Below are 27484 nucleotides of genomic sequence, written 5' to 3'. Positions count from 1 at the left end.
TTATCCCCACGTGGAAACACCCTAGGTGCCTCAGGTGCCTCGATTATTGGGTAGGATACAAGCATCTCGTCTACCTTTCAAAGTCCGAGATTCTGGAGAACCACCTTTCCAAGGCCACGAAGTGCGCAACGTAGAAGCACCGGACAGTATAATAGCACGCATAATAGTAAATGTCCGCCACGCCTATTATATAAACACACCAATACACATATTTATAATAGAAATAGATAATAAGGTAAATATAATAACCTAAGCGTGGATAAAACACTTAAATGTTTAGTATACAACATCGCCCATAACAGTCAAGCATCGACAACAGCATCAACTTTTAGAGCTAGGCCGTCTAGTCAAGCTTTTTCCATTTGCCATCGCATTAAGCGAGGAAATTACATACAAGTTGGTCGACTGGCTGTGGCCTAACCCAGAGTCGGCACCAAGATCAAAGATGAGAATGTTGCGCTCTGAGAGACAGCAGTACCGGTTGTGCGAAGCAGTCTACTATTGATAGAAGAAAAACAAGCTGAAAAAAAAACACATCAAAGGGAGTGCCTGCCGTTACCTACAGTAAATATGGACCGCGGTATACTGGCTAACATCGTGATTTTACAGAAAGAAAATTATTGGAGCGGGCACAATTAATCTCGTTAGCTGCCCACTAGCTTGTGGAGACTCGCTTACTTAAGAAAATTATATGGCAGAGCAGTCTCCACAAGCTAGTAGACAGCTAAAGAGATAGTCGTTTTGCCATGTTTCTTCTTCCCTACATTCGCTTCTCATCATGGCGTCAAGTTTGGCAATTGATCATCCAGTATCTTGCAAAGGGTCAAGTATTTATACTCCAAATTCTCTGCGAAACTCCCCAATCACTATCTCAGGTCGATGCAGGTCTGGTCAAGCTTCCTAGCAAACGGTTCCTTGGCTCAACTACTTGTTTTTTCGTATCCAACCGGATGTCATCTTGAAAGCTCCAGTTACCGTGCTGGAAGACCAAATTAGATTTTCGTTTCGCATCGAATAACTGTCAAGCTAAAGAGCTTTATGAAAGGTCCGGGGTTCAATTCCCCGTGTGTCTACAAAATGTCTCTACCAAGCACTCTTGCAGAGTGTTGTATTTTTGCTACCTTTGTGGCGTGTTGGCATATATATTTGCTAATTTCTGCTACGCAGGGCCTGCATTGTGATGCTCTTAATTCTTTTATTTTTCGACAATCTTCCTCCGTTATGAGCATTGGCCAACTTCTAACACCATCTTGATGGACATTCAGCATGTACGCACCTGCGTATGACAAAGATAACGCTGTGCACTGCAGAAAATTGAACGAATTCATACGCCAATCTACAATCAAAGCAGATGACTGCTTGAAAACTAAAGTACAGGGTAGCTCGCTGCGACCAGCCGTTCAATGTTGGCAGGCAGATCCCCCACCGTCGACACTAGCCCCCTACGTAGCACCCTGCAACTTCCCTGACAACGTCGACGCAAAACCTCACCACAGACAAACACCAATCCCCATGGCACAACCCCAATGCGCGCGTCCAAACTCATAAACACCCGTCTCTGAGTGTCCGATAACACCAAGGAGCTCCATCACCCAGCGATGCCCTCGCCTACGGACGATGAGACGCCGTTCCCTGCTCTAAGCCACGCCGCGACCTTCAGCGTCTTTGGACGCTCGCATCTCTCCCCGCAAGACGCACACCTCTCGCCGCCGCGAAGGGCACGCGATTTCGATGGCGACGGCACCTCTGAGATGAGACGGCTAGGCGGCTACACTGAGAGGAGCCGCAGTCGTCGACGGAAGCGCGCTTGGAAGAAGCTCATGTGGGTGAAGCAATCCTGTACGTTGCGCATCACATGCAATACCTCACGCTCTACTCTCCTACCCATTAAACAAAGACAAGGAAAACAATATCTACTGACACAGGGGCAGTCCCAGACAACTACACCGACCAAGCAACGTTTCTCGAAAACCTCCAACGCAACCCCCGCCTTAAGCCGTACGACTTTTGGCCGCTCGTCGCCGACTCCACCGTCATCCTCCAACACGTCTGCTCCGTGACCATCTTCATCGTCTGCTTCGTGGGCATATACCACGAGCGCGTGTCGCCCGTGTCGGTCGTCAGCTGGAGCAGCTTCGCCACCTTTGTCGGCTGGATCCTCTGGGAGCGCTGGGTATCCGAGGAGGAGGACAAGGAGGACGAGGCAAACGCGGCGGCCGCAGCGTCCGCCGCCGCCGAGGGAAGCGCAGCCCCGGCGCCCGTCGTGCGGGCAGGTAGCGTGCGGCGGCGCAACCGCGCAGGCAGCGTCCGCAGGCCGCCGCACCCATTGCGAGTCGAGTCGACGACAGCAGCGGCGCCGAAGCCGTCGGGCAGCGTGCCGTCGGGAGCGCTGTCGCCAGCAAGCTCCACTGCGAATCTACACGGCGGCCGCCTGGTCCCATCTGCGCCATCTGCAGCCGCGCCCACGTCCGCGTCGCTGTCACGCCTGACGCCCAAGACGAGCAGCGAGGCCCTCCGTGGCAGCGGCGGCGGCGAGCCCCTCGTGCCGCTCGACGAGAACCGCACGCACCAGCGCCTCGGCACCATCAAGTCGGCGTTGCTCATCTGGTCCACGCTCTTGGGCCTCAGCCCGATCCTCAGGTCCCTCACCGAGTCGACCAGCAGCGACAGCATCTGGGCCATCTCCTTCTGGCTGCTCGCCATCAACATCTTCTTCTTTGACTACTCGGGCGGCGTGGGCGCCAAGTTCCCCGCGTCGCTGTCGACCAATGCCGCGCTCATGGCGTCCACCGTGCTCGCCAGCCGCCTGCCCTCCACCGGACAGGTCTTTAGCCTGACGCTGTTCAGCATCGAGGTGTTTGGGCTGTTCCCCGTGTTTAGACGGCACATCCGCCACCGCAGCTGGAGATACCACGTTCTCCAGACGGTGGTTCTCGTCCTGGGCGCCGGTCTGGGCGTGGGCATGGTTGTGGGCGCCGGTCAGGGCCGGAGATGGCCGTGGAAGAGCGGCATCGTCGGCATGATCCTGTCCGTCGTGATTGCCGCGCTGGCCACGGGTGGGTGTAGTTGGTGGCTGATTGGGCTGCAAAAGTACAAGAATGAGATTCGGGGCCCCTGGGATCCTGCCCGGCCCATTATTATGAGTAGGACGAGGTGGAACGATAGATGAAGCACATGATGGGGGAGAGAAGAAAGATGTCGTAGAGATATGTATATAATACTAATACTGCTGTGCACTAATATACTTTACCTGTTCGGAGAGAACGGGAATAGCGTACTGTCTGGTGTCATGTATAGCGCAGGGCCGGCTGGACACACATTTTCACGAAATACATTGTATGTGCTGACTCCTGGGTATTCAATGACATGCCGTCGGACACACTGCGTCTCGAAAACATATCCTTTGCCCAACATGTGCATGTATATGTATGTACAAGGAGCTGCGTGCAAAAAGTCGACTTATAGCAGGGCAGACACCGTCTTCCGCTGGCATCCCAAGACAATGAATGCGTTGCATGCCCCTTTGGATTTGAGACGATTACAAGCACGGCGGTGGGCGTTCAATTGCCGTTGGCGACTGTTTCAACGGTACCGAGCATTCGCACGTTGCAGCCAAGGTACTCCGTACTTTAGTAGTGGGCAGGATCGACACGGTCGAACGGCAGTCAGAAGACCATGCGATGTTCCGCCCTTGACGTATTGCGGTGCCGAGCCAGTTGTGTGATTCGCCCTTTTGACGCGAAACCATGTGCTGCGCAATTCCACGCCAAAAAAGGGACAAGAAAACAACCGATAGTTGGCGGGCCACAGTCAATAGTAACCGGATCAGAAACACGTCTTCATACTCCGTACCGGCATAATATGGGGGACACGACAGCTCAGGTTGGGCTAACCGGCATGCGGCCAGCGCTATCGTCCAACAACGAAACGGGAGCTGATGATCAGCTGAACCGTCGAGCACTCGACCGGCAACACAGGCATACCATGTTAAATAGGCCATCACGCATGAAAAAATAAATTAAATAAAGAATAAATAAAGGTACAGCCCAATACTCCGTACTGTTTTAGATTTTACGCTTGCACGATACGTACTTGTATCATGCGTGTAATTTCATTTGACTACAGAGCGAAACAATCAAACCTTAATAAATAAATTACTACTAGTAACAACATTGAAGTCATGAGCTTTTCTGGCGCCCGTCTGTGGACGCGCTGCATGGCCTTCGGTCGCCTGAAAGACCACAAGGGCCCCTTTGTTTCATTCAGCAACATTAAACACAAAGGGCGGAGTCGGGGAAGCTTCTTAGACCCAGGTGCCATGTCTAATGCTGCAGCCAGAGCGGGAGTCAAAGGCTTGTTTTTTCGCTAGCTGCACGGCAACTGGGATGACTTGACGGGACTTGGCAGTTGGGCCGGCGCCACAGCATTAGAGTGACCAGGGGCATTGACATGGGCATATGCATGCATGTGGACATGACAGTGACCTGTCTTAATGCTCGTTATGTTGCAGGTTGGTGGACAGGTGGGCCGGCGCTACAACAGAGGCCTCGCCTTGACCCTGCACAACCTTTGGCTGACCTGAGAAGAATGATGAAAAAAATTACTCCGTACGCAGTGCTCCGTACGGAGTAGTACTCCGATGTGAATAGCAGCAGCTGTCCGGAGCAACAAAGTCGTCGCAAAGTCGTCTTCTTCTGTGTTGGGTGAGATTAGCCCGAGATCCACCGCATGCGCGTGGGCTGGTTGTACAGCGCAGCGTGTGCTATTTCCGTTTCTTCCATGACCTTGGATATTCCCTTGATCCTTGGGCTGGCTGACGATACGCATGAGCAGCATCCCGTCAGCGTCAGATGAAGCAGCCTGATGCTTGAACCGGATCCTTCTCTTTTAGGCTGGGCGATGGCCTTTGCATTCTCACAGTCGGCCACCATCCATGCTGCACTCAGGTGTTCATGAACCCAGCCAAACTTGCAGGGCCTGATTGGATTGTACATGGAGAACTCCGTACGGCGGAACGTCGGTGCCGATGATCGGTGGGCAGCGCAACGATGCTAGTTGTTTCTACCTGCATCATGGTGGGCTGGCGCTTCTCGTGTTCAGAGCTGTTTCCGTTACGTTGGGCCACGGACAATATCTGCTACTTCCCATGCTCCTCCGCAGTACTCTCACACAGAAACGTCTTGGGCTGCAGGACCATGTGTTTCTGTGTACACGGTATGTACGGCCTATTTCCGGTTTTAATTGGTGCACGTTTTGTGTGGGATTAATTGATGTAGCTAGTACTCCGTACTCCGTAGTATCGAAGTGTTGGAGAAGGCCAGGAAACGAGGCCATCTTTTTGCCCCTGGTCAACCAGACCATCTCGCAAGCACCCTCTTGCTTCGAAGCCCGGCGCCCGCCAAAGGATACAACGTGACTGTGACCACAGAGCACATGTAGTATTACTACGTACTCCGTATAGGCCAATGGGACGGGCCACGGCGGTAATGAATGCAGCGTAGCCCAGGTATGCAACTGTCCAAAGTCCAATCTGCCAGGAGAGACTGTCTGACAAGGGGGAGATCAGTGCATGGTGCAGGCCTGCGACCAACAACACCGTGGTTTCTATTACTGTCTTGGGTGTTCCTAGCACTGGTTATTTTATTGCGATACACTTTTGCCAGCATCCTTGAATTTCGTTCCCAGCCTCCTACTCCGTACATTGGCCGTATACGGCGTAATCCCGCCAGAGTTTCGCATGAGTCCTCACAAGGTCGATTCATGCCGCGGACTCCGTACACGGCCTGAAGAAACCAAAGAAACTAGGGGATTGCGCGGCGTGGCGAGGCGTGGCGAGAAGCTTCTCTTCCCCTTGGCTGGGTGTTTAAGCTGTGGCTGTACGTGCAGGAAATACTGGAGACTGCTTCTAAAGTTGGCTCAAGGGAAGCGGCCGTGTCGGATCGTCGTCGGCTCGCCCTACTTTTTGGCACAAGCTTTCCTCCCGTACCAGCCAGGAAACTTTTTTCTGGGCGCCCGTCGGCCAGGAATAGCCGCGTACCCCTTGGGCTAATGAGGCAAGGCTCAGGGGGGCCAGACGCCACGGCTGGGGCCACGGATTGGGACAGTATTGCTTTGGCGATGATGCTTCGGGGCCATCAGCCAATTTCGACTGGTGAGTGGCCGAGCCCGGGGCCCCCATGTATCTCTGGAGCTCTCTGCGCCTCCATCTGGATGCAGGCTGGCAAGTTGGCAGCGTGATGGAACACGCTCAAGTGGAGCAACTACCTCGTAGCTTGGAGGGAGGGAGGAAAGTTGGAGAGGGAGGATGGAGAAGGCGGATGGGGAGGCTGTGTGGACTCTCGATCCTGGAGCAGTGATTGTCTGGCCGACGGCGAAATCAAAGCAAAGCAACCTTGCCGGACCCCAGGCACGGCTATGGCTCAAAGTAGCCAGATACTCTGGATTTTCTGCCGATCTCGTATCTTTTCCCACTCGCTTCCCGGCACGGGTACAGCTTGGGCATGTGCAGGCGCCTGGTCAGATACCTGCGCCCCGTCCTAAATTACATCTTTTCTCCAGTGTTCTCATCCTAGTGCTCGACGCTCGACGCTGACTGCAAACAGCTCTTGCCACCTCTGCTTAAAAGGCCCCTTGGCCAACCCACCCTTCGTCGCGCAGTTCTACTCCCTCTTCTTCCCCATCCTCTCGTGCTTTCATCGTCTCCAAGCAACGCCTCAGCTGTCAATTCTTGTACATACCCGACTCGTCGTCGTCTACGTACTCTACCGCAAATCACCCTCGTTCAAGATGAAGGCTACTTTCGTTACCCTCGCTCTTGCTGGCTTCGCCGCCGCCCAGAACCTCGACGGCCTCGGCCCTTGCGTTGTATGTTGAACCTCGAATAACTGTCCCAACTGGCGAGAAATAGACCAATGGACTGACAAAGTACTTCCACAGAGTGGCTGCATCGAGAAAGCTCTCCCCTCAGTTGGCTGCACTGGTTCTGCCGCTGAGATCGCTGCGTGCGCCTGCAAGCCCGAGACACAGGCCAAGCTTATCACCCCCGTTTCCTCGTGTGCTGCCGAGAACAAGTGCGATTTGAGTGATCTCGCCAAGGCTCAGTCCATAGCCAAGGCGCAGTGCGACGCTGTGGCTTCTGGCTCTGCCTCTGCTTCGGGATCTGCCTCTGCTTCGGGATCTGCCTCTGCCTCTGCCACTGCCACCGGCTCAGCTACCGAGTCCCAGTCTGCTTCTGCTTCTGGCTCTTCTGCTCCTGTCGTCCCTACCGTGTCCACTGGTACCGGTGGTGTCCCTACTCAAAGCAAGAACCAGACCGCTTCCGCCACCAGCGGAGCTACTGGCACCACCAAGGCTCCCACCTCCTCCCAGGGTTCCGGCAGCGCCACCAGGTCCGGCACTGGCTCTGTCCCTACCACTACTGGTGCTGCCGCTGCTGGTCCCGTTGTCGGCGCTCTCGCTGCCGTCCTCGCTGCTGCTTTGGCCCTGTAAGCATTTGCGTTTTAGAGATGTTAGAGTCTAAGTCTTGTCAATGAGACTAGTCTAGCGGCTGTTATTTCGAATGATACATGAATAATACGGGACGCATTAGCAGAAGGAATTCGAAAAGTGGTACATGGGGTCTTTTATATTCAGAATGTAGTCCAATACTTGTGGACAACTAATTAATATCACGTCTAATCTATGAACCCAAGTGAAGAAATATTGGACTTGGATGTAATTTGAAACATTGGCTGCGCTCAAGGCCTTCTTATGTACGGCGAATGGAAGTGTGTCTTTTCTCGGCATTTGGTAGATCTATGTCGATTATCCAAGGTAATTGTGATGGTCGATATCGGATGTCCATGATTGATGCGTTGAGAAACAAGGTTTGCTTCCCCGAATCAACACGTGTCTGTTGTTCCGTCAAATCAATATGGTATCCGCGTTGATTGCTTAGGTGTGCCAACTTCTGTCTTGCCTCTGGACATGTCCCCTGTGTGTCGGCGGCAAACATTGGTCGCAGCCCATCTAATGTCTGAATCGGACCCGACGTGGCCTCGTCCATGACACATTCCTTGGTCGGCCGGGGCACCGAGAACCCGGGCTCGTCTGTATCGAGCCAGGTACCCCGATAAGCCCCCCATCCCTCGTGTATATGGCCAAAGCAATGAATCCGCGGCCTTGCATCCGCGACCGCCTTGAAGAGATGCTCACACCCCGCGTGGTGCGGCTGGCCCAATCTCTTGGATATGCCCGCCTCGTCCAGCACGCCGTACGGCGGACCATGGGTCATGGCCACGTCTATGCCGGGCGGAAGCGCAAAGTCATGGTGGCCGGGGTACTGGAATGCCCACCCGCCGTAGATGGGCGTATACTGACTTGCGTATACTCTGATCAGGGCGCCGTTTTCCAAGGCGAATTCGTACGTGCCCTCTGTCAAATAAACGACGCCGTCCCTTTGGGCGTCCTGCACAATGTCCTGAACTACACGTGATTCTTGCTCGGCCTCTGGGTCTGAGTCGTACGTGGGGTCTAGTGAGATATCGTGGTTTCCGGCAATGACCAGCTTCAGAGGTGCGTTTAGAGACCGGAGCATGGAGAACGTGGTCTCGTACTCGGGAATGGAGCTGCGCTTTGTGAGGTCGCCACAGTGCAGGACGAGGTCGGCGGGCGGGAGGGGGTCTCTGTAGCCGGTGGTGACGCGGACGAGGTCGGCCGTTTCGAATTCGTTGGGGGCTGGCGGTGGATGAGGCCTTGATGCGTGGGTATCTGATATAATGAGGATGCGGGTTTTGATTCTTGACATTGTGAGGTTGAGTTGGTGGTGCTTCTTTCGGTTGGTGGTTTGGTTTTATATCATGAAGGTGTGAGCTGTGGTGGGCCTGTTGTTGGCTGCCTGGAGTGAAGTATCAGTGCCTTGTTTAGATGCGAAAAGTGTATTGGGGGGATGGAATATGGGAGACGTATAAGATACTCGGGGTGTATGGCACAAATATTTCATTATATGTGATGTCTTGAAGAACACGCGGAGGATAGAAATGTACCTTTAGAGGTTTAAGTCAGATGTAGTTGAACATGTGGGGCCAAGCTGGTGCCATCCTCTCTCCAATCCAATTCGCACATCCCAACACTCATCCTTCCATCGCCTTGACGTCAACCACAGCCACAACCGTCTCGCAGGTCCCCCGTCTCGCAACAATGGCAGCCGACGCTTCACAAGACGTTCCTATGGACATGTCTCCTCCTGCGCCGCCCACCGACGAGCCCATGTACGGCGGCTACTCGCGCTTCGAGATTGAACTAGAGGTACAAGCAGCCCTCTCCTCTCTTCGTCTGCAAAGTCCCTACTTAGAATCTTGAAGCCTAACGCGCGCACAGTTCGTCCAATCCCTCGCAAATCCCTTCTATCTCAACCACCTCGCCTCCCAGAAACTCCTCACGCAGCCGGCCTTTGTCGCCTACCTTGCCTACCTGCAGTACTGGACGAAGCCGCCATATCTCAAATACCTGACGTACCCGGGCCCGACGCTCAAGCACCTTGAGCTCCTCCAGGAAGAGCGGTTTCGACAAGATATTATGAGCCCCGACCTGGTGCAGAAGTTGGTAGAGGACGAGATGAAGGCTTCTGTGCAATGGCACCGGGAGTGATTTAAGTCAACCGCGTCACGGTCTACCAAGTCATCCACGAGCTTTACCAAGTCATCCACGAGCTTGGGGACAAGAATTTCAGGACAAGAGTATCAGAATGAAGAATCTCCTACCCAGCTACACAACGAAAAAAGCATGCACCAAGATTCGCTCCCAGGCTTTAGAAGTCACAAAACGCCAAATACAAAACCCCAATTCTCCAAACCACAGGCCCTACATACACACGGCGCAGACATCCAAATACCCATTAATTCTCTCTCCACCGATTCCCACAAGTCATGCACTTGAAAAAGCTGGTCATGGGTTCATCCGCACTTCGAATCTGCACCTGGAAAAACGCAGCCTCGTCGCCGTCGCAGCCTTCGGCAGGGCACTGCGCGCGGCCCTTTTGCGCATTATCCCACGCGCCGGGCCCGCCAAAGACGTCCTCCTTTTCCTTGCGCTCAAACACGCGGCGCGAGAAGACGGGCTCGGTGATGGTGTGCTCAAACGGACAGGTGCGGCACTCGAGGCGGTTGGTGCGCTGGTTTGTGAGGGACACAGTGAGGATGTTGGCGCATTGCGGGCAGACTATATAACGATTAGCATCCTTGGATAATAATCATGGCCCGTCAAAAAAAACAGGGTACCTGAAGGGAAACATACAGAGCAGCATGGTGGGCTAGGACTCCGTTGGCCGTGTATACAATCAGAGCAGTAGCCGCCTGAAGAGACGCCAGCGATTTATTCTACCGGATGCCAAGGCTTTGCGTGCGCATAAGTTGTCGCAGGTGAAGGAAAAGAAAAAAGTCAATGTTGGTTGATTCCAGCGCAATCCAAATTCGGCAGTGGGGTTCCAAAGCTGTCAGCCAACCAAGGCAGAACCTTGCGCCTGACGGTCAGTCACCACCCGTCAACAGGTTTCCGCCAGCGAGGTACGGAGTACGGAGTACCGCCTCCATGTCCGCCCCCACCGCAAATGCCCCTCCACACTGAACCATCGACGGTGAGACAAAACCACATCATCACTTAAAGGCACATCCTCCTCACCAACCGCCCATACCCCCCCAAATCCCATCTCCCACCAGCACAACCACCACCATGGCCGCCGACGAAGAACACGAGGCAAGAGCCAACAACCCCCCCGATCCAGAACCAACCGTCTAACAAAAAAGCCAGGGCGCCTCGATCAAAGAACTCCTCATCGAGGCCTGCCGCCGCAACAACACCGACCTCCTCCTCGAAGTCCTCCACGACAAGCCCGACGCCGAAATTACCGCCCTCCTCAACAACACCACCACCGTAATGGGCAACCACCTCTACCACGAGGCCGCATCCCACGGCAACTGTGCGCCTCCCCTCCGCCCCCTCAAACCTCAAACCGCAAAACGCAGACTAACACCGCTTGCGGGGGGAAACAGACGAAATCATCGACCTCCTCCTCGACCAACCCTCGTTCGAATGCGACCCGATCAACCGCCTCGAGGGCGACACGCCGCTGCACACCGCCATCCGCTGGCTCAACGCCGAGCCCCCCGCCCAGCGCGCCTTTGGCAAGGCCCTCGTCGAGATGATGCTCGAGGCCGGCTCGAACCCGCGCGTCAAGAACAAGGGCGGCCTGACGGCCCTGCAGCTCGTCGACCCCCGCAACGCCGAGCTGCGCCAGCTCATCCAGCAGCACGAGTATACGAACCAGAACGCGGGCGACTTCATTACCGTCGACGCCGGCGCCGCCAACAACAAGGGGAGTAGTAACCATGCGGCGGCTGTGGGGCAGCAGGGCGATGGTGGTGATGATGATGATGATGCCGAGTTTAGCGGTAGTGACGACGAGGAAAGGGCCGAGTGGGAGCGGAGGAGAAGGGAAAGGCGGAAATGATGGCATCGAGAACGGTCTGTCGGTTTTGGGGTCATGTCTAGATTCTACTTTGATTGGCGACGTTGCTCTTTTTTTTTTCCCTTTCGAGCTTGGGACGTACAGCATGTCATGAATATACGGGTGTTTACTATTAGCAATCACGAATTAAGCGCTAGATCAGCTCACTGGCAGCAAGTAGACGGGTTACTACTAAAAGCACAGCATTTACTACTAGGCCTAATCGTGCAAAGTGAAACAGTAGGGTATATGGTTCTAGGATCTGATCCATCTTGCAATTCATTGTTCCTTCTTGTGCCTCGCAATTCGTTCCACAACGGTTCTACCCAGGTGGTGGAGCGCAATGGCTACAATTGACAAAAACAACACGACCCAGCATCTACTCATACCATCATCAGAAAAGCAATGAGTGAAGCAAGCAAAGAAACAGTCAGTCCGTTCGATGGTATCAGCCCGCCAGCTGCTCCCTTGTCAGCTTCGATATAGGTGACGTTCCGAAGCATCCTTATAGACCGTCTTGACAGGCTGCCGCCACTTGCCAACTCAGACAACTCTTTGCCCAACTGCCGTAAAATATTAGTCGATCGACCAGACGGACAAATGACCACCTCCCAGCCACCTCCCTTTGGAACGATAAATGTCGACTTTTGGTCGTCAAAGGCAAAGCTGTATGCGTCAGGACACACCGCCTTGACTGCTTTACTGTAGCTCGATGGCTTGCAAATATTGGCGTCGTGATACCTTCCGATACAGCAATCTTTATCCGAGCCACTTGCCGCACAGGCACTGTTGCAAGGTGAAAATGCTGGCCGCTGGATGTTGTCGTCGGGATACGGGTATACGCCGTCTCCAGGCTTAGTGGGAGGAAAGGCGAGATTGGGCCACGGACACCAGTTTTCAACGCTTTGATTCGTTTCATCTGGTTCCCACGGGACCGGGAATGTAGAGTTGGTGTACGCTGTGCCTGTCTTGGCCTGGCTGAAGAGCCACCCCGCCGTGGCAATGCACGCGCAGTTTGTCAGATTTGGAGGGATATATGTTGTATTCTTGGCTGGTATGTAGTTGATTCCCATGGGGAGATTGTAGCCATCAACTAAAGATATGTCGTAAAAGGTTTGCATCCCAGTCACCCCTCCGGCCAGGTTGAACTCTGCAAGTGTCGCAGGAGTTGCTCCCTGGAGGCAATGTTAACGTCGACACAGAACAGAAGCATCAGCTAATGCGGATGAAGCAAACTTACGCTAAACTCGCAGTCAAGCTTAGAAAAGCAGTCCCCTGTCTTGCAAGCACACGATTCACCATTGACTGTACAATTCGTCCTCCCCCAAACTCGGCCCTGCCAATCTGGCGCAACCCATAACGTTTTATTCTTTCCAGGCGCCAATTCGAACCCCCCAGTTCCGGGCCCAGTACCAGATTGGGTGGCGATGCCAGGCCAGATTGTCGTTTCGCATTTGTTGGTCACAACAAGTGGTACTTTGCCCTCCCAATCTTCTGGAGGACCTCTCTTTGCGGGGATGCTCCGTTTTGTATGGCGAAGGAATTCTGCCTGCCAGTGTCCCTTTCTGTGAGATGCTATTCCCAAGTGGGCCGCTGGAACGAGGGATCCAAAGGTAACGAAGATGAGCAGCAGTCGATTCATGGAAGATTGATATCGAGGTGTTGCAGCTGTAGAACGTGGTGACGTAACCATTGCTCGTTTTTCTGTTCGCGGAGGGAGCCTCGTCTTGGTGTTATCAGCCTCCTGCTGTTGTCGTTGGAGCAAGAAGGTGGCAGGGGTGACGGTGGTGAGATCCAAGACAAAAGTACTCCGCGTTACTGAAAAATAGAAGTTCTCATCTCTTTTCGTCCTTTAAACGTTGGATGTTGTTAGAAATATATGTTTGAATGGCGATTTGAGAAGCTGAAACTGGCATGTAACGTCAGAAGCCGCTGTTGAGAGTTGGCGGAGCGATTCTTCCCCAAACGCCAAATAATTCATGCGCCGACCCTAACAAACCAGGTTCACCCCTGCCCAGATATCCTGAGCCACCAGGTCCCAAAAAGAAGCAATGCAAGATTGGATGTGTTAAAATAAAATAAAGCACGTGTGCGATGAGTTGAAGACTATGCTGCGTAGTTCAGAGGTACGGAGGAAGCGCCAGTATGGAGGAAGAAGACAATAAATATAAACTGGGCCAGGAGGTGCGGAGTGGAACAACGAATATAACAATACAAACGTAATTCTGGAAATGGGAACGCATAAAAATATCACAGGTGGCCTGTCCAGCAGGATTGGCAGAGGTTCAGCTTCTTGAGAAATGAGAGGGTGAAGAAGCGCTGTTCGTTTGCCTCGCTGGCCAAGAACGGGTCCATGGCCATCTCAGTGTCAAGGTATGACGCAGGAAGGACTGGCTGTCATGTTCCCGTTTCTCAAGTTGGTAGCCGCGACAGGGACCAGGAACGTGCTGCCCCACCTTCGCCCCACGAGGTTCAATGTTGCATCCGTCCATCGATCCAACCCATCAACGAACCATCCCACCAACCGGACCCCGCCAACCCGTCACTTCCTCTCGTGGCCAACTCGACGCCACACTCTTGTCTCACATCTTGATGACGACTTCAGGCCCAAGCCAACCAGGTCCAAAGTCCCTCCAGTTGCCATGTATGACCGACTCTCTGGCTCACTTACTCCGTACTGCACAAGCAATGCCGGCTTGTAACACAAGCATCGATTATCTATCAAAATATTCCTATATTCCCAAGACACGTTCCGTCTTCTGCTACTACGCATGATAAAACATCAGGCTCCCAATATGCTTTGTGCAAAAAAAAAAAAATTATAAAAAAACAAAAACCTAGGCTTCTCCAGCTTTTTTAAGATTTCGTCCGCAGTTCTTTGTAATCCAACTAACAATTGATACTATCGTCGAAGAACCAAACCGTCCGCAGCCTCGGCCGCGATATCCGCCCCATCAATTCGTAGTTCCCTAATCGTCACCCTCCATTAGCGCGCTGAATATTCTCCTAGGTATCATTTAATGTCAACTCCGGATGTAAGGTATCCAAGCTCTACTGATAAAACGGATCAAACGACATCACCGTGTTGCCCTCTGCTTTTTTTTTGTCAGCTTCCGTTTATCTAAAGCGAGCTCTGCATCGGCCCATGACTTCGCCCTGGCAGACCAATTCGGCGCTGAATTCCGAACCATCAAGCGTCAGGTAGATATCAAAGTAAACACGATAAAAGGTTCCTTGGGGCGTGTCCATGCGCTCAAAGTCCTTTTCAAGGTTCTTGCGCGACAGATCGGAAGTGAGAGTGACGACTTCCTTGATACCTGCTGAATAGTTAGTGAAAGCCGCCCTTGAATCTTCATCTTCATAGCTTTGAAATGGCCGCAACTTACGAGGATCCTTGGTGTATTCAGGGCACACGTCGTCATCGCAGGCATACAACACGTCTTCGTACATGAGGGTCGCGCCAGGCGCAACTTGTCGGAAGAATGAAACCTTGACTGGTTCGCCATTCTTGACCTTTTGGCCCTTCTGCACAAAAATTTGTCGGGTGAACTTGCATCTGTCCTTTCCATCCAACGATGGGACACGGTAGGCCTCGGGGTGGTATCCCTCTTTGAATGGCTGCAGAGTAGCCATGAGATAGTGGCGACGAGCAACACGGTGTGTAATGATGCGTTCGGTAATACCAGCGGTGACTGCACCCTTGACGATGGCCGCCACTGAGTCCATGGGCCTCACCACCTTGGACTGGAACTGTGGGGGAACATGCAGCTTGATCTGCTGGAAGAGGTACTCGGACGCACCGAAACCACCAACCACCAAGATGTTTTGTAGCGTTCGGTTCTGTGCCTGGATAGCAATAATTTGGTTTCGGACCAACTCGAGAATTCGGTTGACAACTGGCTCGAAGCACTGCAAAATTTCCTCGTTGGTGAAAGTCATGTAGCCTTCTTCGATGCCGGCCTCGGGAAATTCAGCTTCAATACCGACGTCGACGGCCCACTTTTGTCCATTGTTTCTGAAATCGGCCTTGATTCTGTTTTCAAAGTCCATGATGCATTTGGCGTATACTCGACCGGCGGTCTTGGAGCCGTCCGGCAACTTCATTTTCCTAATCTTGGTCCGGAGGATGTTGCTGAAGTTGCGGTTCAAGGCGGTGGAGCCACAGGAATCCCCAGATCCCGCAGTGCACTCTGCAACAGTAAAAGGGTTCTCCTCTTCAACTTCGTATGCAATCAAATCCACAGTACCACCACCGCAGTCCACAATCAGGACGGCGTCGTGGACTTTAAGGTTTAGGAGTCCCGTCTTGGAGCAGAAAAGCGCGGCAGCCTCGGGTTCCGAAACCAGGGTCAAGCGGTTGTCGTTCTCGTCACGGAGGAAGCCGGCCTGAATGGCGGCGGCTCGGGTGGCGGCTTTACCGGCATCGTTCCAGATGGCAGGGACGGTCAGATAGTATCGAATGTTGCGTTCCTCCCGGTTGAATACTTCTCCCAGTGTCTTTTGCAGTGCTGATCGCATGGCTTGTCGAAGCTTGAACAGGTAGTCGGCTGCCACATCGATTTCGGATTTGCCAGGGGGGAGGGGAGGCAAGTTAATAGGATCAATATACGTATTGCCACTGAGCATCAGCTGCAACTTGAACCATTCCACCTTTTGAACACCGGGCTTTGGGTAACCAGTTGGCGCCAACGCGTCAGCAATATCTGGACCCCATCCTACGACCTTCTGATACTGATCGTAGTAAAGCACCGTGGGAATCTGTGGTGCGATCCTGTTAGCTCCTCTTGAACAAAGTCCCGCGCTCGGAGTGATGTTTTCTTCACCTTTTGCTTGGTATATGAACCAGCACCTGGCCATTCCGTGATGATATCTTCTTTCGCCTCGTTATTCGTCGCAAACGCGAAGGCAACACCGGAAAAGGTGGTACCCTGAAAGTTGTATTGCCTGTTAGCAAACCATGCTCAAAGCTGTTGCCTTTTCCATAACCTTTTTTTTTTTGGGGGGGGGGGATTCAATTTGCAACACAAGCAAAGGATGCCGGGGCCGCACTAACAAAATCGATGCCAACAATGAGCTGTGCCTTGCTCTTGCTGGCGCCCTCAACCTCGGCAGCGGGATTGGGATTAGGCCGCTGGAACTGCTGCGCAATGGGACCTCCCTGAGTCGGAGGAGGGCCAGGAGGATATCCCTGTGGTGCACCAAAGCCCGGGGGAGGACCGCCAGGGCCGCCCGGAGGAGGGCCGCCCATGGGAGGAGGGCCTTGGCCCATGGCAGCCATGTTGGGAGGTGGATATCCAACGGGCGCACCGGTGTTGATGGGAGGAGGGCCTCCAACCATCTGGCTTGGCGGGGTGCGGTTGCTGCCCTGGAGAGGCGACGTACGATCGCCAGGGCCGGCGGGGGGATAGTTGGCCGTGTAGCTCGGCGGGCGATTGCCAGCTCCGGGGTGGTTCATTGGGAGACTGGTGGTCGAGGACGCGGCGCCGATGGGCGGCGTCTGTCCGGGCAGAGGAGCTTGGTGTTGAGGTATTTGAGCTGGAGGATGGCCTGGAGGAGGGGTACCAGCGGGCGGGACCCCGTCGGTGGTCTGGATGCTGGCGGTTGACTTGCGCTTTCCGAACCCGAAGCCTTTGAGGCGGGAGTTCATATAACTCATATGGAAGGAAAGGAAGGGGGAAAAGGGTAGATCAGTTGGGCCGGCGGACGAGAGGAGAAAAGGGAACAAGAAGCGGCCGGGCCAGGACTGGGCTGGTAGGGCTCGCGTAAGGCAGCACTTGAGCGTGGCGGATGCAAGCAGACCGGGCACGAAGGACACACTCGGCAATCACCTGAGCAGCGAGGACGAGGAGGCTCAAGACGGTTCTCTGGGGGGTCGAGCTTGGGTCAGAAATTAGCAACACAGGGCAGAATGGGGCTCAGCAGCCGGGCTGGCGGAGAGGCAAAGAGGCAGAGAGAGAGGGGGGGGGAGCTGTTGAGCATGCGGCGAAGCCAGAGGCACGGCGTCAGCAATGTCTGTGATTTGCGCCAGGGCTTGTGGCTGAATGCGACGTCTGGTGCCTCGAGGCTGGAGCAGGACGATGGATGGCCGTGGCCTTGGTGGAGGCGCAAGACTGGACGGAGGACGACGGCTGCGATTGTGTGGCCGGCGTGCGCATGTGGCGAGGCGGGATGGCGCTGAGCTGAGATTGAGGAGACTCAGCCTTCCAAAGTTGCAAGTACCGACGTGTCTGGAACAGAGTTGTGTGTCAAGATGGATATAAAGTGGCTGTAGATGGTTTGATGGTATGGTGTAGATGGCATAACGAGATGAGGGACGTGAGGACAGCGCAAGCACGGCATGCGAGGGCATCCAGTATATGCAACGCGGCGGGCGGTTGGTCTTGGTCATCATGATGGGATGCCAAACAGTCCAGACGTCCTTGGCCGTCCCCGCGGAGTATGTACTACCGGACCATGAAATGGCACCAAGTAATGTATCCACTAGCATTGATGTATTTATTCTTCTACATCTACGCACCATGGCACAAGAGGTGCTTTACTGTCCTCGAGGGACCTTGCCACGACAACTTTCTCGAGGATTCTGCTGCAGCTTGGACCGAGTAACGACTACAGGCAGAGAGAGGGGCCAGCGCGTGAAGATGCAGGCTGGACAAATCATCCGTTCCGTCAAGTTACACATGCCCAACCAACCGCTGGACCAGTTGGCGCGCCGTTCCTTTTCCCGCTTCAACCGTGTGTGAAGCCGTTGGCGCGAGAGGTCGCCAACCTCGCGAGTCCAGGGGAGCGGCCAAATAGTAGTAGTACTACTAGTACTCAATGGCTGGAAAAACGCCTCCTTGTCCCGACCCATCATTGATGCTGCGACGGGAACATCGTGGGGGGACGCTCCATCTCATGCAGGACTTTTTTCCTTTGTCGGTAGGACTTTGGCCAGCTTGGCGGGGTTTTCCATTGATAGCAATTTGCTCGAGCGAGAAACAGGCGGGGGAAGGCGGGATGCGCCAATGGGCTGCCTGGTTGGTTGGCTGGGTGGCTGGCCCTGGCGTTGGCGTCTCTCTCGTCAACTGCCACGTCGGTTTGACGGCTGGGGCGACGCAGCGCATCACAGTCGCCGCTTTTAACCCCGCCAGCCTCGTCATTGCGTGGCTTGTCCGCTTAGTCGCCTGTGTATGTACCTTGGCACCTTGCCTTGGGCACGCACTCGCGGAGCCAGCAACATCTCAGCTGGTCTGGTCCGACTTGAAGCAGAATTCATCGACACCATCCATATGTACATGCTGGGGGAGCACAAGAAAGAGCCCAAGACTTCCCCCTCAGTATTCCATCTAGCAGCCCAATTTTGCACCGCCAGCTCCCACTGGTGGGATTGATGGAAGAGATATGCTCGTGCTCTTTGCTCCCCCATGCAGGCTGCCAATTCAAGCACGACGGCATTCGAGACCCAACTACGGAATACTGGGGGTGCGTTCTGAGGCTGAGAATAAGCAGCGTCGGGCTGAAAAGTGTGTTGGTGCATGGCTTCGGTATTCTTAGGGCGGCGCTGACATTCGTCTTTGCTGGGTTTGAGTTCTGAAGAAGGACCAGCGAACAAGAGTAGTCCTGAAAAGTCAACGACTCTCTTTCTCTCATTGTACACCTTGTGCTAAATTACTCGGTAGACGTGAATGCCAACGTCGTCTTCTGTACAGTACTAAGAGCTTAGCCATTTTATCTCGTAAATTGTCAAGGCATGTATGGAAGATGCCGAGCGACATGGTCAAAGTAATGGATATATGACAGGAATAGAAGCCGAGACTAGCGAGCATTTCGTTTGCAACAGTCGCCCGATATGGAGGCAAACATGTCCTGGAGATACTACTTCCTATATAGAGTAGCAAACCGATCCGGGTCATAAGGTGTGCTTTATTTATCTTATCCCATTCAGAAAATGACCTCGATTTCTGTAGCCAGCTAATCGCTCCTAAGAACGTAAAAAGAACATGGGAAAGAGAACAGTTGTTTCTTCGGACTTATACTTTGAATCGGCCAAGACTGTTCTCAAGGGCTACTTTGGCCACAAATTCCGCTTTTTCCCAGTCACAAGATAACGTGGGGAGCCGATCCAGCGGTCGACTACTTCTTCAAAAGTGGTTCCAAATCATCGCGAGCCATGAAGAAAAGACTTCACGATTCGCCCACAAAAGGATAAAAGGGTCTACCCAAAAGGCGCCAAAATTTGACTGGGGGCTGTCGGTTTGAGCTCTCAGGACCTAGACGAGGAAGAGGGTATCTTGTTTGTCTTGAACCTTGCCGCTATGATAGAGTGCTTCGCGGTGCCAGGCCACCCATCACCATGACGAAAGAATACGTCATCAAATTTTTGGACTTGGCGTCAAGCCCGATGAAAAGACAAGCCAGGCAGGGCTATTGAGTTGGGTACAGCCCACTGGGCATGTGAACGGACTAAGAATCTATCATCAATATCGGTTGCGCTGTATCTTCCTCGCCACACCCATCAGTTTGCGGAGCTTGCGACAACATTGAAGGCTGATATGAATTAGCTTGCAATGACTGAGTTACTTATCAGCCTAAAATTTTTGGGGAGAGAAAAGGCCTGCCCAGGAGCCCTCTTCAATACCTCATTGTCCGTGGGTGGAGGACTAGAATGAGAGAAGAAGGCTGTTCTGCGACAGACAACTCCAAGTAGTTCAGGCCCAACTCAACCCGTTTGGTAGATGGCAGGCCTTGGTTTGGCATCAAAAACTCCAGACGCAAAATTGATCGAACTATGGCATATACACGGTCAGGTCAAAACCAGAACGTGCCGCTTCAAGCCCTGAAGCGTAGGATTGACGATGCCAACTATTGCGGGCTACCTTGGAATTCGAAATCGGTCATCAGTGCTGCCTTTGGTTAGTACCTCATCACCGAAAATTGGCGAGAACTTTTAGGGATGTGTATATATTGACTCGTTGGGCTATCGAGTTGGATTATCGATAGCTCGATTATCCAAGTACCAATGTTATATAATACACGGCGGTGCTGCGGTCGTCGTCGGTATAGATGAACCAATTATAGGCATAGAGAAACACGTCATTAAAACTTCATGGGTGGTTTTGAGGCCTCAAAAACTTATGCGACGTTAATGGAGAAACATACGCGTCCTTCTTTAGCAGTATGGTTCAGATGCTTCGTTGTGAGACCCAATACCGAATGAGCCCTTGATGCAAGTCATTGCGCGTGGTCCCTTGCGCAAGGTGAAACTACCACTCACCTGTTTAATATATGTCTCAGAAGTCGAAAGATCCTTATGGGATTAGTGGCAAGATTTGTCTTTTGATCGAGGACGGGCGGCTTCAGACATGATGCAAATAGCATCTGCCAGTCACCACACCTCTTCCCGTGACAGCAATACAGAACCTCGCTAGTCTGTTGTACAGCGGCCCACAAGAGGCACTTGAGCTTTGCAAGGTTTGGTGTGATCTGCACGGGGACCGGAAATGAGCCCTATGATCAATACCATCCTCCCCTTGGCCGCAGCTTAAGCATTCTCGCTTGACGAATGCGTCAGAACCACGTGGATATAAGCGAGGCTCGACAAATCAGGACTGATGTAACGACTACTCGCAAACTCAATTGTGACTCTCTGTGACAAATAAAGCAAAGCACAAGAAACTCTCGTCGAATTTGCGGCATCCCCTGGTGGGTTGCGTAATAGAGCCCGACTACTTCCGCTGACGTCGTTTTGCAGCGACGGTGGGACTGGAAGCTCAGTTGGAACAAAGAATTTTTCCAACAACAGACTGGCATCTTCTAAATTCGAACATTGGTGAAATCGGACCTATTGCTACCATCGGAACGAGGGCGGTGCCCCCCTGGAATAACGGGGCATTCTGCATGGCAATGACGAAGATGATCCACAAGCGGACGAGGAAATAGCGCACAAAGACGTGCAGGCCGTCATCTCATCGAGTGCAGAGATGCTGAACACTCCAGCGGCGGGTTGCTGGTGGATGTGCAACTGCCTTCCCTCTGCTCTCGCCGAGTTGTTGCTCAAGACAGATTCGAGAGATGAAGAAGTTGAGACTTGCTTGATGTTGAGGTGTCAAGAATGGGAGTCGAAGAGGCCAAGCCCCTCCCTTGTTTCCACGCCGGGTAACGGGTCTATCGGCAGGGTTAAAGGACACTTGTACTCGGTACCCAAGCTAAGAGGTCAAGACCGCACAACTTGCACAAATAGGCCACCGCCGCCCGGTTCCAAGTCGGTGGCCTGTATGTATGAATGGCCGCCGTTATTTTTTTTTAGACACTGAACACTGTGGGCTTTCAACCGTTTGCCTCGCCCATTGCTGCCTCTGCCCACCTTCGTGTCGGCTCCCCTCTCTGGTTGGCGGTGCAGGGGCAATGGGGAGAAGGGAAACGCGATACTAAACCACGCCCAAGAACGCCCTTGAACCGTCTCATTGACGTCGTCCCAGCCTCTCTGCCCGCGATTCACGACTCACGCCTCGGACTCTGAACGTCAGCCTGCTCGTTTTGTCTCCGCTCGGCGGGGATCGTCTCTCTCGGCAGTCTCTCGGCCATATTCGTTCAAGGCCGTACGGCACGGAGCACCGAGTCCAGTCTGGTCCTGTTCGCTTGGGTTGACGACCCTGGGCGTGGAGTAGTTATCCGGCCCGTCTTTTCCAGGTTTTGGCCGGCCAAGCCGCGGCGTATTGCTGGGCGGTGCAAGACTGGTCAGGACGGTCAAGCCCACGCGAGCAACCCAGCCTGGGCCGTTTTGAAGCCGTGGCTGCGTGCGACTGCAACGGATTGACTCTCTCATAGGAATAGCGAGGATACACGCAACAGACCGGCACAACGGCGGCGCTCAGCAGGGTCGGCACTGGCGCCGGTTGGCGTCCGCGCCGGGGGGACGCAGAAACAGAGACCAGCAATACAGGGAAGCATCAAGAGGGGAATCCGGTGGCAACTTGGACCAGCCGGCTCTGGTGGCTTATTCCAGCCTTGGTGGCCGTGGCTGCCGTGGTACGTTGACCGTTTTCCCATGTATCTTCAATCTTTCCTCTGTGCCGTCTGGACATTGCCCCAGGACCTTGCGCACCATACTCGTCCACAGCACAATTTCCTCAATCCTTCGGGCCTTGGGTTTTGCCTTGTGCATGTGCAATTGATGCTCGATTGCCCATGCAAACACGCTTCCTCGGCCGCAGCATGCAAGTCAGCCAGCATGATGCGACGTGGTGAGCTCGCCACTGCACAATCTGCGCCATGCCCAAGCGGTGCTAGCGCGGGAAATGGACCAGCTTCTCATGCTTCAGTGTTCCATCAACTATCTGGGCCCACATCCCACAACAGGGACTGGAAGCTTCAATGTTCAATGTTGTTCTGGCTTGTCGCCCAGAGGCTCTCGCAAAAGTCTGGGTCCCCAAGTCTGGGTCCCCGCATTGCTCCAGACGCCCCCATATGCTCCCCATTTGCTCCCCATTCTGACACCCATCCCTCCATCAATTGTCCAATTGACCTCCATCTCGAGCTCCAGCAGCACCCCGAGCTTTCTTCACCACCACATCCCTGCAATCCCCGAGTAGTCTTGCGCCAGTGGCTCAAACTGCATCATCATCCCACAATTACCCATTGACTATTCGTCTTGTTGCGGCCGCTAACTTTGCCAGCAGCTTGCCCGTCTCGTGCTCCACGACGCCGCGCTCGACGGCTCGCTGGTGCTGGTGCTGGTGCCGTCACCCTTCTTCTTCTTCTTCTCCTTCTTCCCCTTCCCCTTCTCCCACCTCAACTCTTATTCTTCTTCCCTGCTTAGCCTTGTCTTTCCTCCGTCTGTCCTCGAACCACCCGAGTTGGTTTGCGTGAACCCTGCACCATTTCCAGTACTGGCGCCAGTCTCGAGACCTCTCACCACCATGGCGCTTGCCGACAAGACGAAGCGAGTGGTCTCGCAGTTCGACTTTTCCGACGCAGATGCCAACCTCCATGTTCAAGAATTCCTGAAGCAAATGAGTAAGCTTGACCTGTTGTCGCAAACATGGCGTGTCAGCGTGTCTCCGTTGGCTGAATGTTGCTGACGCCACCTGGCAGAGGAGGGTTTGGAAACCGACGGCACCAGCATCAGCCAGATTCCTACCTATGTTACCGGAGTTCCTAATGGCACCGAAAAGGTACGACACCATAGCTCATGTTTTCATGCGTTGGCATTTTGTGGCCTGCTTCCGACCAGCCCTTTCTAAACGCTTCATGCACAGGGCCTGTACTTGGCGGTTGATCTGGGTGGCACCAACTTCCGTGTCTGCTCCATCCACCTCAACGGCGATACGACCTTTAACCTGACATACAACAAAGTGGCCATTCCCAAGGAGCTCATGGTTGCGAAAACTGCCAAAGAGCTCTTCGCCTTTTTGGCCAAGCAAATTGAGCTGTTCCTTCGAGAACACCACGCCGAGCACTTTGAGAGTCATGTGCGTCGCAGAGCTACCGCTAGTACCCCAATGGGTTACCGTGACGAGCAGATTTTTCGCCTTGGATTTACATTTAGCTTTCCCGTCAAGCAATTAGGTATCAACAAGGGTTACCTCATTCGCTGGACCAAGGGTTTTGACATTCCCGATGCCGTTGGCAAGGATGTTTGTCGTTTGCTGCAGGACGAGATTGATAACCTGAGCCTCCCGGTCAAGGTTGCGGCTCTTGTCAACGACACTGTCGGCACTCTTATGGCAAGATCCTATACGTCTACTGGTAAACACCGCTCTTTATTGGGTGGCATCTTTGGAACTGGTACAAATGGAGCCTATATCGAAAAGACGGCCAATATCAAGAAACCAATCGAAGGTGAATATGACGCGTCGACTGGTGAAATGGTCATCAACACCGAGTGGGGTTCATTCGATAACCAGCTCAATGTCCTGCCTTCTACTCCGTGGGACAAGGCACTGGATGCTGAAAGCGTGAATCCTGGCATCCAGATGTTTGAGAAGCGTGTTTCAGGAATGTTCCTGGGAGAAATCGTACGGTTGACTGTTGTGGACATGATCAAAGATGATGGCATCAGCCTTTTCCGAGACGCAAACTCTAGCTTCAACGACAGATCCACCACCACGAGCATTGGGCCGAAGTCAAGTATCTTTGAGGCATGGGGACTCGACAGCGCCATCATGTCCGTCGCCGCAGCTGACAACACCCCCGAGCTTTCTACGATACGACTAGAACTGGAAAAGTCTCTGGACATTTACGCTCCGTCATTGGAAGATGCCCAGGCGTTCAAAGCTATCTCTGATGCCGTCGCGCGCCGAGCAGCCAGATTGTCGGCAGTGGCCATTGGCGCCATTGCGCTACAATCAGGCAGGCTTGATGACCCCGAGGAGGAGGTGCTCGATATTGGTGTCGATGGTAGCTTGGTTGAGCATTATCCCTTTTTCCGGGACATGATCTACGAGGCCCTTGGCGCCATCGATGGCATTGGAGCTGAAAAGGTCGCAAAGATTCGAATTGGTATTGCCAAGGATGGAAGTGGAGTTGGAGCAGCTCTGATTGCCTTGATTGCCGCTCGTATGGAGAAGCCTGGCGATTTCCTTGCTGATCTGCGCTCGGATATCAAGAGACGACTCGAGAAGATTCCTTCCAATGTGTCGACATCGGTCGAGGATCCGGTACAGTCATGGACACCGCTGGTAGTGGGTGGTCTTGTTGCAGTGGCCGCAATTGCGGGCATCTGGTGGAGTAGGCGCAGGTGAGATGATTGACGATGGTGCAGGACAGCCTTTTGTTCTTGGGCGCAGAAACGGAGTTTTGGGTGATGGGCCTTTTTTCATTGTCTCAACTGTATCAATTATCTGGGTAAATTACTGAATCATGAGCCATATGTTCCAAGCACGGTAGCAAAGCAAATTTTTGGTGTGCATATACATGCTCTATCTTGTATTTCTTCGAATCTTTGGCTGTCTGAGCCGACATAAACATCGACCCTGTAATTTCCTTTCCTAACTTGATGCTCTATGTCTTGTATGCATTGTCGTCATTCATGTAAACTCTATCTGTTCTAAGCACCCCTGAATTCGCCGCCATTATGCTCCTCAGTTGCCAAAAGCGGCGGCCGGATATGAGCGATCCTTCTTCCTCCGCGGCGCCTGCGAGCTACTCCTCGAACTCGTCGCCGAAGCTGACTCACTGCCCGTCTTGCGCAGCGCACCCAATGTCGGGGCCATGTCAGCCGGGAGGTCGTTCCATTCCATATCCGGCCGATGGTTCTGATACGACTGCCCTGACACGGCTTTTGGCCTCGCTCCCGGTGGAGGAGGAGGTGGTGGTGTTGGTGCTGAAGACGGCGGCGTCGTGGATTTCGAGGACGGAGGGCCACCAGACGCCGGTGGCGGAGGTAGATTCACAACCGCAGCAGTGGTGCTAGCCCCGACGGGTCGTGACGAAGCCGCGACACCATTTCCATTCGTACCCGGCAGACTACTTCTCACGCTGGCGCCAACATCCCTCTTCATGAGCCACGCCGAATCAGGCCGCAGTTTCAGGTAATAACCCTTCACGGGAGCCTCCAGCCTGGTGAATCCTCGAGCGTCGTACCAGTGGAGGCCCTCTTCATTCTCTGTCCAGACATGCGCCGTGACGGTGCGCACATCCATGTTCGGCGCGCTGATAGCCGTGGCAATGACGTGTTCCAGCGCGGCGTTCATCAACCCCAACGACCGGTAGGGCGAGAGCAGACACAGCGAACGGATGTACAAGTTCTGCGGGACTTGGGCGGCCGAGGTGTCGATGTCAGGTTCCACGTGGGAGACTATGCCGCCTATGATTTTCGGCTCCTCACCCTCGTGCGTCCATGTTATTACGCGCGAGAAGGGGCCCGAGGAGGACGGGTCGATAGCCTTTTGGTAGAAAGTGTCCGGATAGCTGACTTGTAGGAGGAGGGAGTTGATGCGTCGTAGAGGCGCGATGTCGGACTCTGTGATGGGGCGGATGACTGCTTCGGGGGGGAGAGTGGTCGGCAGGGGCGGCAAGCGGAGGTTTTCTACCGGAGGATGAGGAGAAGGATGAGCAGAAGGAGGGGAGTTAGTTGGCATCGTGGTGGTGGTGGTGGTGGTGGTGGTCTCGCGTGAGGAGGGCGGGGGTGCGTATTTCGTCTGCTTGGACTGGAAGAATGAGCGGATGGATAGTTGCGCGGGCGGCGCCTTGGCCGACGGCAGAGACATGGCGGGTTGAGGAGAAACGATTGACTGTAGGGAGAGCAAAATGTTGTGGGAAAAAGGAGAACAAAAGGAGGATGGATGATGCTGGCGAGGGACGGAGACGGAGCTTGTAACTTACAGGTAAACTTTGGGTGATGGTCGAATCAGACAGGGTCCAGAGGTAAGAGGGGCAGGGGCAGGGGTGCTAGATTAGGCTTAGCGCGACGGTTAATGATGGTCCATGGGTAGGGTTCGGGCTCATGTGAGTGCGTCGTGATGTTATGTTGATGGGTAAATGCCAGTTTGTCCTCGGCTTGTTATGCCATGTGCTGTCTGGTTCAATGTTGGGTGCGTAACCGCGGTTTGTGCGCTATCAACCCCCATGTCTTCGTTGAGATTGATAGCGCCACATCTCAAGCATCTCGGTACCCAGGTACTTGATGCAGGAGGCGTCAAGTGTTTCATTGGCCTTGGGGTCTTGCAGCTGCAGTTTAAGGGGTCTAGTAAAGCACATAGTACGGAGTAGGCTAGTAGTATATAAATATGCAAGTTAATTAAGTGGCGGCATCAAAGGACGCGGCGAGAGGCGGGGTGTAATAAAATGATCAAGACTTCAATGTTCCGCCGTCACAGATGGCGCAGTAGCAGGTGTCGGCGACGTTGGGCGCAATTGTTCAATGCTCGGGCCAAATTGCATAATCAATTGGAGAGCGATACTGGATCACGCAGTCGCAGTTGGTGTAATTGTGAATGGACATTTGACCTGATTACCACCCCCGAGTTGACATCTGGAAGCAGCCAGACTTGGGACCAATGATGAACGGGACCAGCCCCCGTC

At 53.7% G+C, this 27484-nt stretch overlaps 10 protein-coding genes across 10 annotated transcripts; 5 read left to right on the top strand and 5 right to left on the bottom strand.

The window, feature by feature from the left end:
- Positions 1 to 1598: 1598 nt before the first annotated feature.
- gpi2 (Phosphatidylinositol N-acetylglucosaminyltransferase GPI2 subunit) lies at positions 1599 to 3169 on the top strand (the record flags this gene model as incomplete). Its single annotated transcript, XM_014689117.1, has 2 exons — positions 1599 to 1839; positions 1932 to 3169. The coding sequence occupies 2 exons, from the start codon at positions 1599 to 1601 to the stop codon at positions 3167 to 3169; spliced, it is 1479 nt and encodes a 492-aa protein (XP_014544603.1).
- Positions 3170 to 6786: 3617 nt separating this feature from the next.
- G6M90_00g060320 (uncharacterized protein) lies at positions 6787 to 7488 on the top strand (the record flags this gene model as incomplete). The annotated part of the gene is made up of 2 exons (XM_014689116.1): positions 6787 to 6864; positions 6937 to 7488. 2 exons carry the CDS (start codon positions 6787 to 6789, stop codon positions 7486 to 7488), a joined length of 630 nt encoding a protein of 209 aa, XP_014544602.1.
- A 259-nt stretch (positions 7489 to 7747) lies between these two features.
- On the bottom strand, positions 7748 to 8785 carry G6M90_00g060310 (uncharacterized protein; the record flags this gene model as incomplete). Its single annotated transcript, XM_014689115.1, has 1 exon — positions 7748 to 8785. The coding sequence occupies one exon, from the start codon at positions 8783 to 8785 to the stop codon at positions 7748 to 7750; it is 1038 nt and encodes a 345-aa protein (XP_014544601.1).
- A 392-nt stretch (positions 8786 to 9177) lies between these two features.
- On the top strand, positions 9178 to 9627 carry soh1 (Mediator of RNA polymerase II transcription subunit 31; the record flags this gene model as incomplete). The annotated part of the gene is made up of 2 exons (XM_014689114.1): positions 9178 to 9285; positions 9358 to 9627. The coding sequence occupies 2 exons, from the start codon at positions 9178 to 9180 to the stop codon at positions 9625 to 9627; spliced, it is 378 nt and encodes a 125-aa protein (XP_014544600.1).
- Positions 9628 to 9874: 247 nt separating this feature from the next.
- RPC11 (DNA-directed RNA polymerase III subunit RPC10) lies at positions 9875 to 10282 on the bottom strand (the record flags this gene model as incomplete). Its single annotated transcript, XM_014689113.1, has 2 exons — positions 9875 to 10197; positions 10273 to 10282. 2 exons carry the CDS (start codon positions 10280 to 10282, stop codon positions 9875 to 9877), a joined length of 333 nt encoding a protein of 110 aa, XP_014544599.1.
- Positions 10283 to 10707: 425 nt separating this feature from the next.
- On the top strand, positions 10708 to 11485 carry G6M90_00g060280 (uncharacterized protein; the record flags this gene model as incomplete). The annotated part of the gene is made up of 3 exons (XM_066130696.1): positions 10708 to 10731; positions 10786 to 10954; positions 11028 to 11485. 3 exons carry the CDS (start codon positions 10708 to 10710, stop codon positions 11483 to 11485), a joined length of 651 nt encoding a protein of 216 aa, XP_065986824.1.
- Positions 11486 to 11865: 380 nt separating this feature from the next.
- Positions 11866 to 13843, bottom strand: PR1A (Pathogenesis-related protein 1A/1B; the record flags this gene model as incomplete). Its single annotated transcript, XM_014689111.2, has 3 exons — positions 11866 to 12657; positions 12723 to 13332; positions 13737 to 13843. The coding sequence occupies 3 exons, from the start codon at positions 13841 to 13843 to the stop codon at positions 11866 to 11868; spliced, it is 1509 nt and encodes a 502-aa protein (XP_014544597.2).
- Positions 13844 to 14599: 756 nt separating this feature from the next.
- Positions 14600 to 17138, bottom strand: HSPA12B (Heat shock protein 12B; the record flags this gene model as incomplete). Its single annotated transcript, XM_014689110.1, has 4 exons — positions 14600 to 14799; positions 14869 to 16240; positions 16306 to 16410; positions 16536 to 17138. The coding sequence occupies 4 exons, from the start codon at positions 17136 to 17138 to the stop codon at positions 14600 to 14602; spliced, it is 2280 nt and encodes a 759-aa protein (XP_014544596.1).
- Positions 17139 to 23379: 6241 nt separating this feature from the next.
- Positions 23380 to 25203, top strand: glkA (Glucokinase; the record flags this gene model as incomplete). The annotated part of the gene is made up of 3 exons (XM_014689109.1): positions 23380 to 23476; positions 23555 to 23634; positions 23719 to 25203. The coding sequence occupies 3 exons, from the start codon at positions 23380 to 23382 to the stop codon at positions 25201 to 25203; spliced, it is 1662 nt and encodes a 553-aa protein (XP_014544595.1).
- A 339-nt stretch (positions 25204 to 25542) lies between these two features.
- On the bottom strand, positions 25543 to 26670 carry cwf24 (Pre-mRNA-splicing factor cwf24; the record flags this gene model as incomplete). Its single annotated transcript, XM_014689108.1, has 1 exon — positions 25543 to 26670. The coding sequence occupies one exon, from the start codon at positions 26668 to 26670 to the stop codon at positions 25543 to 25545; it is 1128 nt and encodes a 375-aa protein (XP_014544594.1).
- Positions 26671 to 27484: the final 814 nt, after the last annotated feature.

Source organism: Metarhizium brunneum, chromosome 3 (assembly GCF_013426205.1).
Source record: "Metarhizium brunneum chromosome 3, complete sequence".
Taxonomy (NCBI): domain Eukaryota; kingdom Fungi; phylum Ascomycota; class Sordariomycetes; order Hypocreales; family Clavicipitaceae; genus Metarhizium; species Metarhizium brunneum.
The sequence above is the reverse complement of the archived record's forward strand: the minus strand, read 5'-3'. Positions and strand labels throughout refer to the sequence as shown.